The 16,725-nt window shown below is 39.6% G+C and overlaps 1 protein-coding gene across 4 annotated transcripts in view; it reads right to left on the reverse strand.

The window, feature by feature from the left end:
• Window positions 1-16,725, reverse strand: part of NSD3 (nuclear receptor binding SET domain protein 3) — a 108,686-nt gene that overhangs the window by 26,344 nt on the left and 65,617 nt on the right. For 3 of the 4 annotated variants that reach the window (XM_060085685.1, XM_060085684.1, XM_060085683.1), the window contains exons 9-14: window positions 14,559-14,604; window positions 11,483-11,613; window positions 10,975-11,103; window positions 9,978-10,104; window positions 2,807-3,004; window positions 2,172-2,345 (exon numbers count right to left, since the gene is read on the reverse strand). In XM_060085685.1, coding sequence (XP_059941668.1) covers window positions 2,172-2,345; window positions 2,807-3,004; window positions 9,978-10,104; window positions 10,975-11,103; window positions 11,483-11,613; window positions 14,559-14,604 — 805 coding nt within the window. Of the gene's footprint in view, window positions 1-2,171; window positions 2,346-2,806; window positions 3,005-9,977; window positions 10,105-10,974; window positions 11,104-11,482; window positions 11,614-11,658; window positions 13,658-14,558; window positions 14,605-16,725 lie in introns of those variants that run through there. The other variant, XM_060085686.1, reaches the window with a different exon arrangement.

Below are 16,725 nucleotides of genomic sequence, written 5' to 3' on the forward strand. Positions count from 1 at the left end.
TAACTGATGGTACTTGATTCGGAATATACTCCAAAGTAAGCCAACATGATAGTTTTAAACTTGGTATTTAAAATGTTGGCTCAGTTACTTACCCACACACCCACACCCCTCCACCACTCCTAGTAAAAGTGAGTGCCTAGAAGGGTAGAATGAAATATTTACAAAAGTGATCGACTTTATTTTATCACTGACACTCATCTATTTGAAAGTCTCTAAAGCTAGCCATTCAGTTGATAATTCAGTATTTTCATCCTAGCATTACTTTCTTAGGAGTGGGGAGATGGAAAAGGCACGTGACTTTTTATTTCTTTGGCTAATACAGTGTGGCATGAAACACTTCAGACCTTCTTCCCCTGTGCCATCCAGATTTCAGAGCAGGACGCAGCTGTCGTCACTACTCCACACAACACTTCCTTCTACCTGCAGACCGCCCCGCGCACTTTCAAACTGAAAAACTCAAAGCAGTGTGTACAGTGGACCCAGGAGGCTGCTATGGAAAGGACTACCACTTACTTAATCTTGTACCGTCCACCTCCTCTGGTTATTTTTCTTTTTTTTAATGAGAGTTTCAAAAGCAAAACAACTCAAGATCTATCATACTAGCTAAATTCTATTAAAAATACTCTATAGTACTTTCACCAAATTAAAAGAACTGTCTCCTAAAGCAAAAAAACAAAAACAGGGACTTCCCTGGTGGCGCAGTGGTTAAGAATCCGCCTGTCAGTGCAGGGGACACGGGTTCGAGCCCTGGTCCAAGAAGATCCCACATGCCGCAGAGCAACTCAGCCCATGCTCCACAACTACTGAGCCTGCGCTCTAGAGCCCAGGAGCCACAACTACTGAGCCCCCGTGCCACAACTACTGAAGCCCGCATGCCTGGAGCCCATGCTCCGCAACAAGAGAAGCCACCATGACGAGAAGCCCGCGCACTGCAATGGACAGTAGCCCTCCCTCGCTGCAACTAGAGAAGGCCCGTGCGTGCAGCAAAGACGACCCGAAGTGGCCAAAAATAATAATAAAAAAGATAAATAAATTAATTAAAAAACAAAACAAAAAATAAACAAAAAAACCAAAAACAAATAAAAAACCAAACACGATCCAAAACTTCATTTTCAGTATGGGTTAAATATAATCTAACAGGCCTGATATGCCACACAGTCCTTTCAAATATTTCACACTAAGGGAAGTTTAGAAAACTTAGCACTTATGATTAAACAAACAAACAAACAAACAAACAAACAAAACTGCACTTGGGGATATTAGTTGGTTTCTAAAATGCTTACTAAACACTAAAAATTCTTTTATTATAGTACAGCTGAGACGCTCTGTAAAGTTGGGTACTCTGTATCACATTCAACTGAAGAAGTTCTACTTTATATTTATTATGAACTCAAGCTCACTGACGCCCTCAGGGACGCAATATTGTTTTGAAGTGATCAATCTTAAGTGGCAGACTTAAATATCAACAGCTGGCAAGTAAGAAAGCCTGTACTGCAGGCTCTTAACTAATATACCACATATGTTGCCTTGGCTGTATTCCACCAGGTCTTCCTCAATGCCAGACCAAAACATGATAAAATACAACATAAACAATTAAAAAATAAATGTGCTCTTCTTGCCTTCCAAGTGAAATCTCAATTAGTTGAAAACTCTGGATTAAAGAATATGACATGGGAAGAGTCTACTTCGAATAGAAGAACTGTTTGCACAAGGGAAGAGAGCTGACCCTTGAACAATGCCGCAGTCAGGGGTGCGGACTGCCACGCAGTTGGAATCCCCTGTAACTTTAAGTCGCGCCCCCCACCCACCTGCGGATTCCACCAACCTTTGATCACGTAGTACTAGAGTACGCCACTGAGAGAAATGCGCACAGAGTGGATCTGCGCAGTTCAAACCCATGTGGTTCAAGGGTCAACTGTAGATTAATCTTTTGATGCTCCAAATAGGAACACTAAGGAATCATCTATAATTCTAAGTTACTAAACAGATGTAGATTTTAGCTTAATTTATGGAAGAATTAATATTCTAACAGTTTGAGTGTTTAATGTTATAAAAGGGACGAGTTACTAGAAGTGTTAATCTCTCTCAGGGATGTTACTGAAACTCCATTTTAATGGGGGAAATATACCAATGAACCCAGAAAGACATAAAGAGAAAGGGCTGACACTCACCTCTTGCACAAACGAAACAAAAGCCTACATTTACAGCAGAGGAAGAGTTACTGCTCCGTTTGGAATGATTACTACAGATGAGAACGTAGGAAGACACAAATATGCTGCCAGCAGCAATGCAAGCATCTCCAGAGTGGTAGGCTACTGGGCACCTCAAACATCTCATCATGCGACCTGTTGAAAGACAATCAAGAAGGAATCTACGTAAGAAAGAATCAGCTGATATAAAATGAGATCTTTTGGGATCCAATGTGATGCTGGTTACAGTAATACAAAAATCTTCTTCTTCCCTAGTTTGACTCTGCTGTTCCTATGCTGTCTGGGCCCTAAATGCAGTGCTCATCTAGAGGTCACTCAAAGAAAAATGTGTCTGTGCCAGTGCTGGAGAGATGCTGGTCTCCAATATGGCACCTGTTTAAGGAATTTTCAAGGGTAATTTTGAACATATGGAATTTTCTTCCCATGGTCTGAATTAGAACCTAGAATCCACTTATCTTACTATCCATTGTGGCTGAGCTGTAATAGCTATAGATAAACAGAGGGAGAATGCCTGATGTTCTTTATAATAATGTGCTTACTGTTTGCTACTGAACTTACAAAAAAACCAACTGTCCCCATCCTTAGCTCTGTTTTACCTTTACTTGCTTTGTGGATATCTTTCTCCATACAGCAGGCAGAGCAGCAGTGCTGGGGACAGCGGAATCCTTTTGATTCAAAGATGGCAGTGGGGAATTTGCGGACACAGGCTTCATGGTAAAATTTCCCACAAGCACCAACAGAGCAACGCTTCACGTCTGTACCAGACACTTTACATGAAAAACACGGGTGCTCTCCTGGAAAATTGGTGAGGAACACAGATTAAATAAAATCTGATTAAAGCATATTCCTTTTAAATAGAAGCAGTCACTGACACCGAAGAGCTAATCCCCAAAGATTCTACTATTGCATGTAAGATTTTTAACATACAAAGAAGGCACTGAAAACAGTTAAATTAAAATATGACTTAATAAAACTTGCTAGAATAATTGATTTGCTACAATAATTGATTGTCAGTTTGAGGATATAGCACCAAAAACAATTTAGATCTCCACTTCTCACTTTATACTGAAATTCCATAGAAAATCTAGAACAGAATTTTCAACACCTGGCAGCTGAGAGTGGCAAGGTCTTCCCAACATAGAATAAAGAAATTACCAATAAAAAGGCAGATTCCATTACATAATCACAATTTCCATTTGTAAAACAAGACATAAAATGAAAACTCATAATCCTAATAAAAACAGAAAGTTATATCTACACATCTTATTCAAACTGTAGAAAATCAAGGACAAAGAGAAAATATTAATATCACCCACAGAAAAAGACAATTACCTTCAAAGAAGCAAGACTGCTGACTGAAAGAGAAAGATGGAAGCCAGAAAACAGGGGATGCTATCAGTAAGGGCTGAAAGAAAACTGTCACCAAGCCAGAATTCTACGCCCAGTGAATGTACTCTTTTTTTTTTTTTGCGGTATGTGGGCCTCTCACTGCTGTGGCCTCTCCCGTTGCGGAGCACAGGCTCCGGATGCGCAGGCTCAGCGGCCATGGCTCACGGGCCCAGCTGCTCTGCGGCATGGGGTATCTTCCCAGACCGGGGCACGAACCCGCATCTCCTGCATCGGCAGGCAGACTCTCAACCACTGCACCACCAGGGAAGCCCTGAATGTACTCTTCAAGAAGGAAGTGAAGTCAATACACACTGGGGAGAATTAATAAAACCAAAAGTTGGTTCTTTGAAAAAGGTTAATAAACTGACATCCCTGGAAACAAGTAACAGATAAAAAAAAGGGGAAAAAAGCAACAATGTTAACATCAGAAATGAAAAATGATACATCACTACAAATCCTACAGATGTTTAAAAAATAATAAAAGGATATCACTATATTTTTGCCAATAAATTTGAAAATTTAGATAACAGATTCCTAGAAAAACAGAACTTACCAACACTGGCACAAAAATATTAAATAGAAAAAAAACAGTTCTATAATCTATTTAAGAAATTGAAACTATAATTAGAAACCTTCCAACCAGTGGAGCCCAGGTGGCTCCACTGGTCAACTGCCAAACATGTTAAGAAAGAAACAATTAGAATAGAAAAGAAAAAAAAAAAAAAAAAAAGGAACAAGTGAATAACAGATGTAGAAAAATAAATGCAACAAGGATGACAAAGGATTACGTTTTGTTATATAAAGAGTTCACATATGATGTTATCACTTATATGTAGAATCTAAAAAATAAAACAAATTAATGAAAATAACAAAACAGGGACTTCCCTGGTGGTGCAGTGGTTAAGAATCCGCCGGCCAATGCAGGGGACACGGGTTTGAGCCCTGGTCCAGGAAGATCCCACATGCCGCGGAACAACTAAGCCTGTGCGTCACAACTACTGAGCCTGCGCTCTAGAGCCCGCGAGCCACAACTACTGAGCCTGTGTGCTGCAACTACTGAAGCCTGCATGTCTAGATCCTGCGAGCCACAACTACTAAGCCCGTGTGCCACAACTACTGAAGCCCATGCTCTGCAACAAGAGAAGCCATCACAATGGGAAGCCCGCGCACCACAACGAAGGGTAGCCTCCGCTCACCGCACCTAGAGAAAAGCCTGCACGCAGCAATGAAGATGCAACCCAGCCAAAATAAATAAATAAATAAAATCTTTAAAAAAAAAAAAAAGAAAAAGCAAAACAGTCTCACAGATACAGAGAACAAACTAATGGTTACCAGTGGGGAGAGGAATGGGGTGAGGGGCAAGATAGGGGCAGGGGATTAAGAGGTACAAACTACTATACATAATAAAATAGGTAAGATACAAGAGTATATTGTACAGCACAGGGAATATAGCCAATATTTTATAACAACTTTAAAAGTAATATAATCTATATTGAATCATTATGTTGTACACCTGAAACTAATATAATATTATAAACCAACTATACTTTAACCAATTAATCAATACAAAATAAAGCAGAATCATGGGGGAAAAAAGAGTTCACATATGGAGAAAATATATGTAACAGATACAAGAAAAGGTAAGAAGACTTATAAAGAACTATAAATCAATATAGAAACGGCCTAATATAAAAGTGGGCAACAAATATGAACAGGAAATTGACAGAAAGCAGAAAGACAGATAGCCAATAAACATATGCCAAAATGCTCAACTTTACTAGTAATCAAATAAATACTAACTAAAACCACAAGTAACATTTTAAAAATTCATCAAATAGGAAAAAACTTAGAGTCTGATAATACCGATCGTTGATCTGGGTGTGAGGAAACGGGCACTCTTATGTACTGCTGGTAGGAGTTTAAGTTGGAAGGAACTGTCTTAGAAGGCAACAGGGCAGTATCCATTCTAAAAGGATACACTGGCTTCCTGTGGCCTAGAAATTCTATAATACTCCTTGCTGTCTGTGTTAGAGGGAAGACTTGTACATATAAAAGGATGTTGACTGAAGCATTGTTTACAACTGCATATGACTGAAAGCTGTAATTATCTGCTTTTTAAAATTAGGATTAGCGTTTTCCTTTTGTGTCTGTGTTACATATGGAAATCATAAGTGACTATTTATTTGGACATCATCTTTTGAGAAGTGTTCAAGTCTTTTGCCCATTTTTCTTATGATGCTATAAAAATTCTGAAGGACAAAAAATACAAGGAATAGTTTTTTGTTTTGATTTTTTACAGAAAGTTATATTTGGTTTTGGAAGTACCTAACCGTTACAAATTGGCTAAGTCATAAAGCTCCTTTAAAATCAGGACTTAAAACTGTGATATTCAAATTTTTGTTGTTGTTAACTGGCTTTGTTGTAGAAATAAAATAAAGTTGAGCAGTGTTAAATTGGCTGAATTATAAAAATTCTTTAAAATTAGTACTTACAACTGTGACGCTCAATTTTTTTTTTTGGCTTCATTATACAAATAAAACAGTACAGCAGGGTTATTTTTGTTGTTGATGTCCTGTTGCATATATATAATTTCAAATTATATTTTAACATATTGGTAGATCTGAAAGCAATAGTACTGTTTTGTTTTGTTTTTTTTAATAAATTTATTTATTTATTTATTTTTGGCTGCATTGGGTCTTTGTTGCTGCACGCAGGATTTCTTTAGTTGCGGCGAGAGGGGGCTACTCTTCGTTGTGGTGCGTGGGCTTCTCATTGCTGTGGCTTCTCTTGTTGTGGAGCACGGGCTCTAGGTGCGTGGGCTTCAGTAGTTGTGGCTCGCGGGCTCTAGAGCGCAGGCTCAGTAGTTGTGGCGCACGGGCTCAGCTGCTCCGCGGCATGTGGGATCTTCCCGGACCAGGGCTCGAACCCGTGTCCCCTGCAGTGGCAGGTGGATTCTGAACCACTGTGCCACAAGGGAAGTCCAATAGTACTGTTTTTAAAATAACTTTTAGGGCTTCCCTGGTGGCACAGTGATTCAGAATCCACCTGCCACTGCAGGGGACACGGGTTCGAGCCCTGGTCCGGGAAGATCCCACATGCCGCGGAGCAGCTGAGCCCGTGCGCCACAACTACTGAGCCTGCGCTCTAGAGCCCGCGAGCCACAGCTACTGAGCCCGTGCACTGCAACTACTGAAGCCTGGGGGCCTAGAGCCCGTGCTCCACAACAAGAGAAGCCACCGCAATGAGAAGCCCATGCACCACAACGAAGAGTAGCCCCCGCTCGCTGCAACTAGAGAAAGCCCGCGTGCAGCAACAAAGACCCAATGCAGCCAAAAATAAATAAATAAATAAATAAAATTTTAAAAAACATACAAAAATAAGAAATTTAAAAAATTAAAAGAAAATTATTTTAAAGTTTAAAATGTTTGACTTTATCTAATGCATAAACTGCCCTATGTAAAAATGAAATAGGGTTTCCCTTGCATAATGATCAGAGTAAGTCTAATATAAATGAAAATTGTTGTAATTAGTGGTACCGTCACACTAACAGAGCTGACTGAGCTATAACCCCGTGAGACTTACGTTTAGAGCTCCAGCATGGGCATGCTTCCACTACCCTCCCTCCTCACTAGCACATGGTCTTCCTTTAGAATAAGAAAGTAGTAAGTAAAATTGCCTGTTACACATTTTATTCAAAAGGGCAAATGAAAATGCTTTCTTTCCAGAAATCACATTTGTCTTAAACAACAGAAAGTGGCAGTATAAGAACTTATCAGGCATGTATCCTGTAATACTTTTTACACGTGAAGTGTTTTATCTTTTGATAAACAAAAGAAGACTTCGTAAATGATCTTAAACAATGGTTTGAAGAATCTGAGTTTTCACTCCTAATATGTTGGTAGTGTACCACATTGGTATCAAACTGATTTTCATGTAATAGTAAATATAACAAAAGCAGTTTAAAAAATAATTACTTTTGTGGTTTTGATTTGCATTTCCTGGATTACTAATGATGTTGAACATTTTTTCATGTCTTACTAGCCATTTGTGTATTTCTTTGGAGAAATGTCTCTTCAAGTCCTTTGCCCAATTTTGAATTGGGTTATTTGGGGTTTTTTGGTGTTTTCTTCTAAGAGTTTTATAGTTTCAGTTCTTATGTTTTGGTTTTTGATCTATTTTGAATTAATTTTTGTGTATGGTATAAGGTAAGGGTCCAACTTCTTTTGCATGTGGATCTAATTTTCCCAGCACCATTTATTGAAAAGACTATCCTTTCCCCATTGAACAGTGTTTGCACCCTTGTTAAAAAATAATTTGACCATATATATGAGTTTATTTCTGGGCTCCCTATTCTATTCCCTTGGTTTATATGCCTTTATGCCAGTACCACACTGCTTTAATTACTGTAGCTTTGTAGCAAATTTTGAAATCGGGAAGTGTGAGTCCTCCAACTTTGTTCTACTTAATTGTTTTTTTTTTTTTTTTTTTGCGGTATGCGGGCCTCTCACTGTTGTGGCCTCTCCCGTTGCGGAGCACAGGCTCCGGACGCGCAGGCTCAGCGGCCACGGCTCACGGGCCCAGCCACTCCGCGGCACATGGGATCCTCCCAGACCGGGGCACGAACCCGTATCCCCTGCATCGGCAGGCGGACTCTCAACCACTTGCGCCACCAGGGAGGCCCTACTTAATTGTTTTTAAAGCAAATTTCCTTCTTAAATTTTCTGTTAGTTGCGTACCCAGTTAGATTATATCGAACCTTTGTTGGCAGAATTCTACTGGATTCTAGAGTTAGAAGAGAAGCCCTAAGAGTGTTTTAATACTGAGATACATGGTCCTTCCTATCAGTAATTTATCAGGCTTAATGGGGCCAGGCAGATTACATCAATGACTGAGTGACAGGGTTTTAGAAAAAGTGGTAGGGAACGTGGGGAACAAGGAGTATGTGCCTGATCCATGTTAACACACTCAAAACTCATTCTGAGGGCCAAATAAAACAATGTGCAGATAATCTGACCCTGAGGCTGCCAGCTGGCAAACTGTTCAAAAGCTTTACTGCAGAGTCTAAATGTGATAAATAAAATGATATTTTACATAGGGAAAAATACAAGTTATTTGTTTAAAACAGCTTGTGTAGCTTAATTTTTGCCTGGTATGTAGGTGAGTGTGAGTGTGTGTGTGTGTGGGGGGGGGCAGGATATGTGATATAGGATCCCCATCCGACTGAGTCAAGGTGGCAGAAGGCAATGGGAAAGGGCAAGGACTCTGGGGTCAAGCTCTGCCTCCTGGGCCTGAACCCCAGCTTCACCATGTGCGTCTTTGTGACTCTGGGCAAGGTTGGAAAACAAACTCTCTAATCCTCAGTTTCACATTCTGTAAAATGGAAATAATAGTATCTATCTCGTAATGTAGTGAGGAGCAAATGAGATAAGAAGATAAAACGCTTAGTACTAAGAGCACCTGGCATTTAGAAAGTATTTGGTTAAAAAGAAAGTTACTATTCTAATGGAATCTAGAATATACAAAGGAGTTTTGGAGGCCTACAAGTAAAAAAGAATAAAATAAGTATCTATGAGAATCCAAATAATGGGAGGAAAGGAGGAGGAAAATAATAAGGTATCAAAGGCAAGATCAGCATATCGTACGTACTTGACATCCAATTGGCTCACAGTTCCTCACAGCAAAACCAAAACAAAACCCACAGAAACATGTGAACATGGTTCCTACTACCAGGCCATCTCCAGGTGACTTTTCACTTACCTTATTGGTACAAATTAAACAATTCTATTTTCTGCTTTCCATGACTTAACTAGAATCATGGCTACAGAGAGAAGAAATATGAACTTACATATTTCTTTCTCTGTAAGTTATTTTGACAGGTGGCAGTCTATACATGGAGTACAAGAAATAAATGGTGACTCCAAAACCCCCATGTTTTAAAAACAATTTCTGATAGTTCCATCTTTCCACTAAAAATACAATCCCCATGGTTACAGTCTGTGATGGACACTTATTCTTGTCTATAAAGTCAAGGGATTTTAAAACCAATTTATTGAGCACAAAAATCTCAAGCCCACCTGAAAAATAATCCACTCTACAAACTTTGTATAGCTCTTTAAATAAAACATAAATACATCTCGATGATTTGACAGATTTTACGGTAAAGGCACTAGAGGGACGAAATCTGACAATAATATTATGAACTGCTCTTTAGATCTCAGGAGGCCTAATCCCTGGATGGTCTTAATTGGTTGGAATAGCTATGGGAGAGGAGATACGAGCTACATAAACATGGTAAGAGAGTGTGATGTCATGGGAGATGCGGGCACTGCCCTTTCTCCACCCTCACCCCCATCTTCTCACATCTACCAGGACGCTCACCAGTTTTACATTCGACGCAGACGAACTTTCCATCAGGGAATGATGTCAATCCCAGGCACTCCAGGTGGAAGTGTTTGCAGCACTCTCCCTCACAAGGAATCAGAGAATCCCCAGAGCTTTCACAGATCTGTAACATGGCAAAAAAAACCACAGCTGTTCTTAAACTGTAGCAGGCATCAGGACCACTGGGGGGTCTGTTAAGACACAGATTACTATGTCCACAGTTTCTGATTCAGTGGGTCTCGGGTGGGGCTCAAGAATTTGCATTTCCAATAAGCATCCTGACAATGCCAATGCTGCTGGTCCTTGGCCCTCACTTTGAGAACCATTGAACCAGATAACTATTTCCAGACCCAATATGTATAAAGTTTAAAAGTCATACTTGATCTTTTATGATTCCTTCTTTGGAATCTGCATACTTTAACTTTTCTTCACAGTGCAAAGCAGTATTTTTCAAAAAGGGTAAATATACATTAAAAACTTTAGGGGCTTCCCTGGTGGCGCAGTGGTTGAGAGTCCGCCTGCCGATGCAGGGGACACGGGTTCGTGCCCCGATCCCGGAAGATCCCACATGCCGCGGAGCGGCTGGGCCCGCGAGCCATGGCCGCGGATCCTGTGTGTCCGGAGCCTGTGCTCCGCAACGGGAGAGGCCACAGCAGTGAGAGGCCCGCGTACAGCAAAAAAAAAAAAAAAAAAAAAAAAAAAAAACTTTAATACCAACTTCAATTTAAGAAGATGTTTTTGAAGTCAGCCATCTGCCATTTACTTCCAATTAATAAGGGAGTAGTATCACAATGAAGACTGGCACTTACATGTGAATAATAAGTATTCCAACTCCGAAAGGGAAGAAAAGAGCCAGAAGTGGCTTTTGGATCTGTAGCTTGAAAGCAGTTATCATAACTTAGAAAGATACTACCCTCTCCAACAGGAGGGAAGTGTATGACTGGCAGGATATTACAGCCTTTGTTTCAAGCTGCAGGACAGGTTGCCTGCCTACCTGACACACAGTGTCCTTCCTACTCATTCCAGTGCCTCTTCTTGACAAGCTTGAATCCACGGACTGCACATCAGAAACATCTGCATCTGCAGTAGCTGAAGGGCTATCGACTTGCTTTCCAAAGCCTACCTACATGGAAAACAGAACACATTTTTAAGAAAAACAAAAGTTTCCTCAAGATTAGGTGCTACGAAAATCCTAGTAAGACTTGCTCAAAGAAACCTTCACACAACCTCTTCCTCCTTTCTAAAACCCCTGGATACCCAAAGTCTGGTGTTTTGAGAGAAACGGTTACAATTAAAAAACTACACTCCTGTTATGTAAGAGATCAGCAAAATTCAGAGACCCGTAAGTTACAAAATGACCAAAATGATTTCTTTACTGCTAGCATTTAAAAAAAAAATTCCCTGTTCTTGCCGAAAAAGTCAGGCAAAGCAAAACCATTACTTGGTCGCTTGGTTTGGCAAAGCGAGACAAACACTGGGCCCAGGCCCTGGGACATACTTACCTGCAGGTCACTCAGTCCTCTGGAATCGGAGTCAGACGTGTCTCTGTACGTGGAACTAGCCATTTCTACATCAGTTGAGGCGCGGCTCCTTTTCTTTAGAGGTTTACAGGAATCTGAAATCTCGCTGGCACCTTAATACAACACACCGAAATTAATCCTAAAATAGTACTTAAAGTTTGTTTTAATTTTTTTGTGGGAGAATATTTTCTTTCCCCAATCTCATCTGTAGTGTGAAAAAAAAGCATAGCTCTCTTTGTAACACTGAAGTCACGAGTCAAAATTTCATAAGCTTCTGACCTTCCTGATGGTGAGTGATGTAATTTACAACCGCTCTATTAAAACACTTCATTCCGTGCTCCTGCTCTAAAGCTATTTTCGGGCAACAGAGCCCAAGTTCCAACCTAAAAACCAATTCTATCAAAACTGTAGGACAGCTGATCGATTTGGAGCAATCCAAAGAACCATTCAATTTGGAGGGGGAAGACATAAAACCCAACACACTGTGTAGCTTACAAATATGGTCGCAGAGACACCTCCATCTTGTTTTTATTAGGGATGTGACAAATCTTTGATTTGTATTCGATTCGTACACGGATAGTGCCATTTTCCCCCGAATTTTGCAATTCAGTTGATTATTGCCCCCCAGATAAATCCTGGATGTTCACAATTGTTCATCTGAGACTTGCTGGGTGAAGGGCATTTACTGTGACCATTACAAGTGCTGCAGCACAGCTACATACGTCATGCCATCTAGGAGGCACAGTGCTGAGGGCTGTAAACAGACAATGTTCAAGTGCAGCCAAATCACGAAGAGCTGGATGAGAGGTCTCTGTGTGGACTTGGTGAGGGAAGGAATAAATATGAAAAAAAAAAAAAAAAAAGGCAGAGAATAGTGTGGAATTTTTTTTTTAAAACGGTGTGTAATACAAATCCAGCCAAAACAATAGTGCAAAAAGTTACAAAGCAACAATCTCTTGGGCTAATGCAGTATAGGCTATACAGAAACAGCCACGATGAAATGTGCAGATCAGGCACGGTGAATACCAAGGAACCAAGGAGACGGTTAATATTTCAACCCACAGTTTGTGTTTTAGATTTTTTTTTTCCCCCAAAATTTCCATACAACAAACAGACATCTAGATCAGCCCAGCAAGCTATGGTGGAAGTGTGCAGTCCAGAAGAGACCATGGAGAAACAGGTCTCCCGAGGCCATGAAGATCCGCAAAGGCTGAGTGGGAGCAGCACTTGGTGTGTGGCCACGGTCTGTGGAGGAGGATGTGGACCTCGTTAGACTGCTCAGGTTACTGGAACCTCGTTATCACATCCCATCCTACAAGGTTTTCACTGAATGTTTCCTTACATCTACAAATGAGGGTGCCTGCCCGTGTTAACGCTGATTAAAAAACACAAGTACACAAATCTATCTCCTTCATTGCTGGTGTATGGACCCAGAACACCACCACAAAATATTTCCTTGGCCTAAAAGATCACTGGATTAACAAGGAGTTTTAACAGAGGAACAGGAGTGCTGTACTGAGAGGCTTTCGAAGGGAAACACAGGTACCGCCATTTCCGATGAGTTTCTGAAAATGCTAGAAAAAGGACAGGCTGCCAAAGGCAGCCACCACGCTGTTCTCCATGATAACGGCACTAATGTTAAAAAAAATAAGAGCTTTTAATGATTGTAATGTATACAGTTTGGGCTGTTTGGCAAAACCCTGCAGATGTGCATTAATGACGCTTTATTTAAAAAAAATAAAAATAAAACCAAAAAAACCCAAAAACAGTCCATGTTGAAATTGATCAGTGTAAGTTAAACGGTCGTTTTTAGGCTGGACCCATGATTTAAGCTGTACCCATCCAGCTCAGACAAAAAAAAAAAAAAAAAAAAAAAGAAAAGAAAAAAAAATCATTTGAATGTTAAAGCAATTGTTCAGAGTCTTGAAAAAGAAATCAGGCAGGAAAATGCCAATAATGATGATTGGCAAAATCAAAACTGAAAACAAAGGAACTGTTTATCGAGCCGCCGACAAAGAAATCTTGCATGGAGACTACAAGTCTGGAGTTTCTGGGATGAAATTGTACAGGAATCTCAGTCCACAGTTTCCTCACTCGCTGCGGAGACGGAGCTGTCACTGAATCTGACAGAGCCCTGCACTCCCCGGTCCGCCGACCCTGTGGAATGGTGGAAACACAACGCAATCAGGCCTCCTAATCTCGCAGCGATCGCGATGTCTTTTCTTGGAGCTCCGCCAAGCAGTGTTCCCTCCGAGAGGCTGTTCAGTTCTGCTGAGGATCTCCACGGAGACCATCGCTGCAGACTTCTCCCCGAGAATGCAGAGAGGCTGGTGTTTTTTTTTTTTTTTTTTTTAAATAATGCAATTTGCCCAGAGTAAACTACAGGTATTAAATACAGTCTGATCTCATCACCAAAAACGCACGAATCATGCTATGGAGTTTGTACTGTAGTCAAATTGCACACAGAAAAGTACAGACTTAAGTTTAAGGTTTCTTAAACTTTGTGCATATCTCAAATAGATTCTGCATAAGGTCATCAAATAATGGCCATAAATATGCTACGAATCATTTTAATCTACAAAAAGATTTTACAGCACTGTAAAAATAAACGTGGCAAGATTTTTTTTTTCAATCAGGTTGTCTTGTCTGATTTGTCATAGTCCATGTTTGACCACTATTGACATAGCTACTATTCGGTATTCAGTCGAATACCAAAAAAAGTGGATTCGTCACATCCCTAGTTTATAAACCAGTGAAACCCCAGAATCTTATGGAGAAAAGTTGGAAACAGTATCAAGCCTACACGTGGTGTTCTCCAATTTACCAAAACAAATAAGACTTTTCACATGGAGGCACAGAGTAAGATCAATTCTAAAAGACACACACGCACGCATGCGCGCACACACACACAAACACAGGAATACTTCAATTTCACACAAATTATCGACTGAAGAGCGACAAGTGATTTACAGAGACACACAAAAATACATGGAGTACAAATAATTCTTTAAAATTGGTTTTAATCAAGGAAATGCAGAGCAACATTATAATAACTCACCTTTTTGTAATCCAGTCTTCACTGTAGCCTGAGGAACTGTTTCAACCTGTTTGGACAGAAAAATACAGCATTAATGGGGAATTTTTTTTCACTTAATAAACAGAGGGAAAAAAATAATACTTCGATCAATCTAAGTAATGATGAGCGATTAATGTATCTGAAATCTGGACTCGGTCCCATTTTCTGGTAAAGTTCTCTGTCTCAGGGTCAGGGAGGGTTTAAATCCTAACTGCCTGTGCTGGATGCCAAGTGACAACACACAGCCACATGCTTTTGAGCAATGACCTTTCCCACCATTCCCTTGGTATATGAAAAGAACACAAATACTTTCCTCAGTGTCTGGGAGGCAGGAGAGGGGTTGTTTCTGCAACCAGTCCCGATGTTGCTATAAACCCCTCCCGCCCCAAAGACGTTAGGATAAATTTTTACTTACTATGATACTCAGGTTAATGTAACTCACGCCACTTTAAGACCCTTCCGCGCCTGCACTCACATCTAAGTTGCTGGGAATCAGGACCCTCTCTGTAGAGAGTGCTACAGGGCTCCATACAGCTGGAAGCTCAATACTTTTGCTGCTAGTACAAACTTAAGAAAATAAGTTTGTGATATTGCAAAAGCACTTTCTTGAGTGTCTTATGAACAGTGTCTTGATCCTACATTAGGAGAGCGAGATCAGAAGTTATTCTGCCAATGTTTATGTAAAACACGTGGTAATTTGAGGATTGAACCGTTGGAATTAAAGAAAGGATGCCGTTTGAAGGAGTTCCTGCTTAAGCTATGAATTGGATTTTATGTTTCTCTGAGTGGTGAAATATGCATGTTGCAACACATTTTGTAAATATTTAAGGATTATTCTAAGCTTTTTAAAAAAATTTTTATTTTTTTTTACAACAAGTAAAAAAAACATACAACAGAAGTACTTTTATAAGATACAATTAGTAATACAAATATAAAATCTTCTAAACAATCACTGGTATTGTTTTACTACTAACTATAAACACAGTGGCATTAACAATCCGTCCCATTTTTTGTACTCATTCTCCTTATTAATTTTAGACTGACTGGTCACAGACTGAATTTGGGAACCAGCTGGCAAAATCACAACTTCATTTTGTGAAGGAATACTGGAGATCTGTAAGAGGTTAGAAAGATTTTTTGGAATATAATTTCCTAAGTATGAAAGCTAATTATGATAAATGAATGACAAATTAGTATATTATTTAAATTTTTGTTAAATATTTCTGGGAAAACTGTTTTACATATCTGATGATACCAAAGAGTACCCACAAAATCACCTCTTAAATTTGGAAGTTTAAAACTCTGAAGGAAATAATTTAAATAGAAAACTTCACATTCTTCCATATTTAAGTGGTTTTAAAAATATAAAGCTTATTGGAACTAATACTATTCACAATTCTTTTTGTTTAGTAGCAGCTGTCTGGGTATAAAACTGGATATTCTTTCACTTTAACAAATTAAGAAAAATTCTGACTGTGAATTTAAGTCAAAGAACTTAACGATTTCCAAAAATTTCTTTGAAAAGGTAATTTAATATGCCTATTGCTGTATTGATTACACTGGCTGAATACCCTTCAGTCAAAATGCCCCTCCTTTTTTTTATGTAAATAGTGTGTATCTGATAACCCAGTAACAGGTGAGTGCCATTCCACTGGGAAAATAACATTCAAAAAAATCTGTGATACCAACAGAAAAACCAGATCATCTATGATTATCTTTCTTAAATAAAACTCTTATAGGTAAATTAATTTGGTCTGTTTAAAAAATAAAAATAATATATACCAGCAGCTTAAACCAAAAATTAAAATTAAAAAAAAAGGGAACTCAATGATGCTTCCAAATAAAAATCACGAAAACATGAAATCATTCTGCTCGTAACTGAAATGTCAAAATCAATGTGAGGAATTCTTTAAAAGTCTTGTACCACTGGCTTCCCATCTCCTGAAGCCTGATTGTTTTCTGTGAAAGTGCTTGAAGCAGCATCACAGGGATGGTTGTATCAGGACTGGGCACTGGGATTCACCAGGACAGAAGCATTAGGTAGTCCGGAAAGGAAAGCCAGTGTGGGGGGAGTCTCTCTTTCTTTTAAGACACCAGCATAAGTCACAACACTCACAAATACGACGGTTAACCCTCTACATGTGGGAAG

Source organism: Mesoplodon densirostris, chromosome 20, assembly GCF_025265405.1.
Source record: "Mesoplodon densirostris isolate mMesDen1 chromosome 20, mMesDen1 primary haplotype, whole genome shotgun sequence".
Lineage (NCBI taxonomy): Eukaryota > Metazoa > Chordata > Mammalia > Artiodactyla > Ziphiidae > Mesoplodon > Mesoplodon densirostris.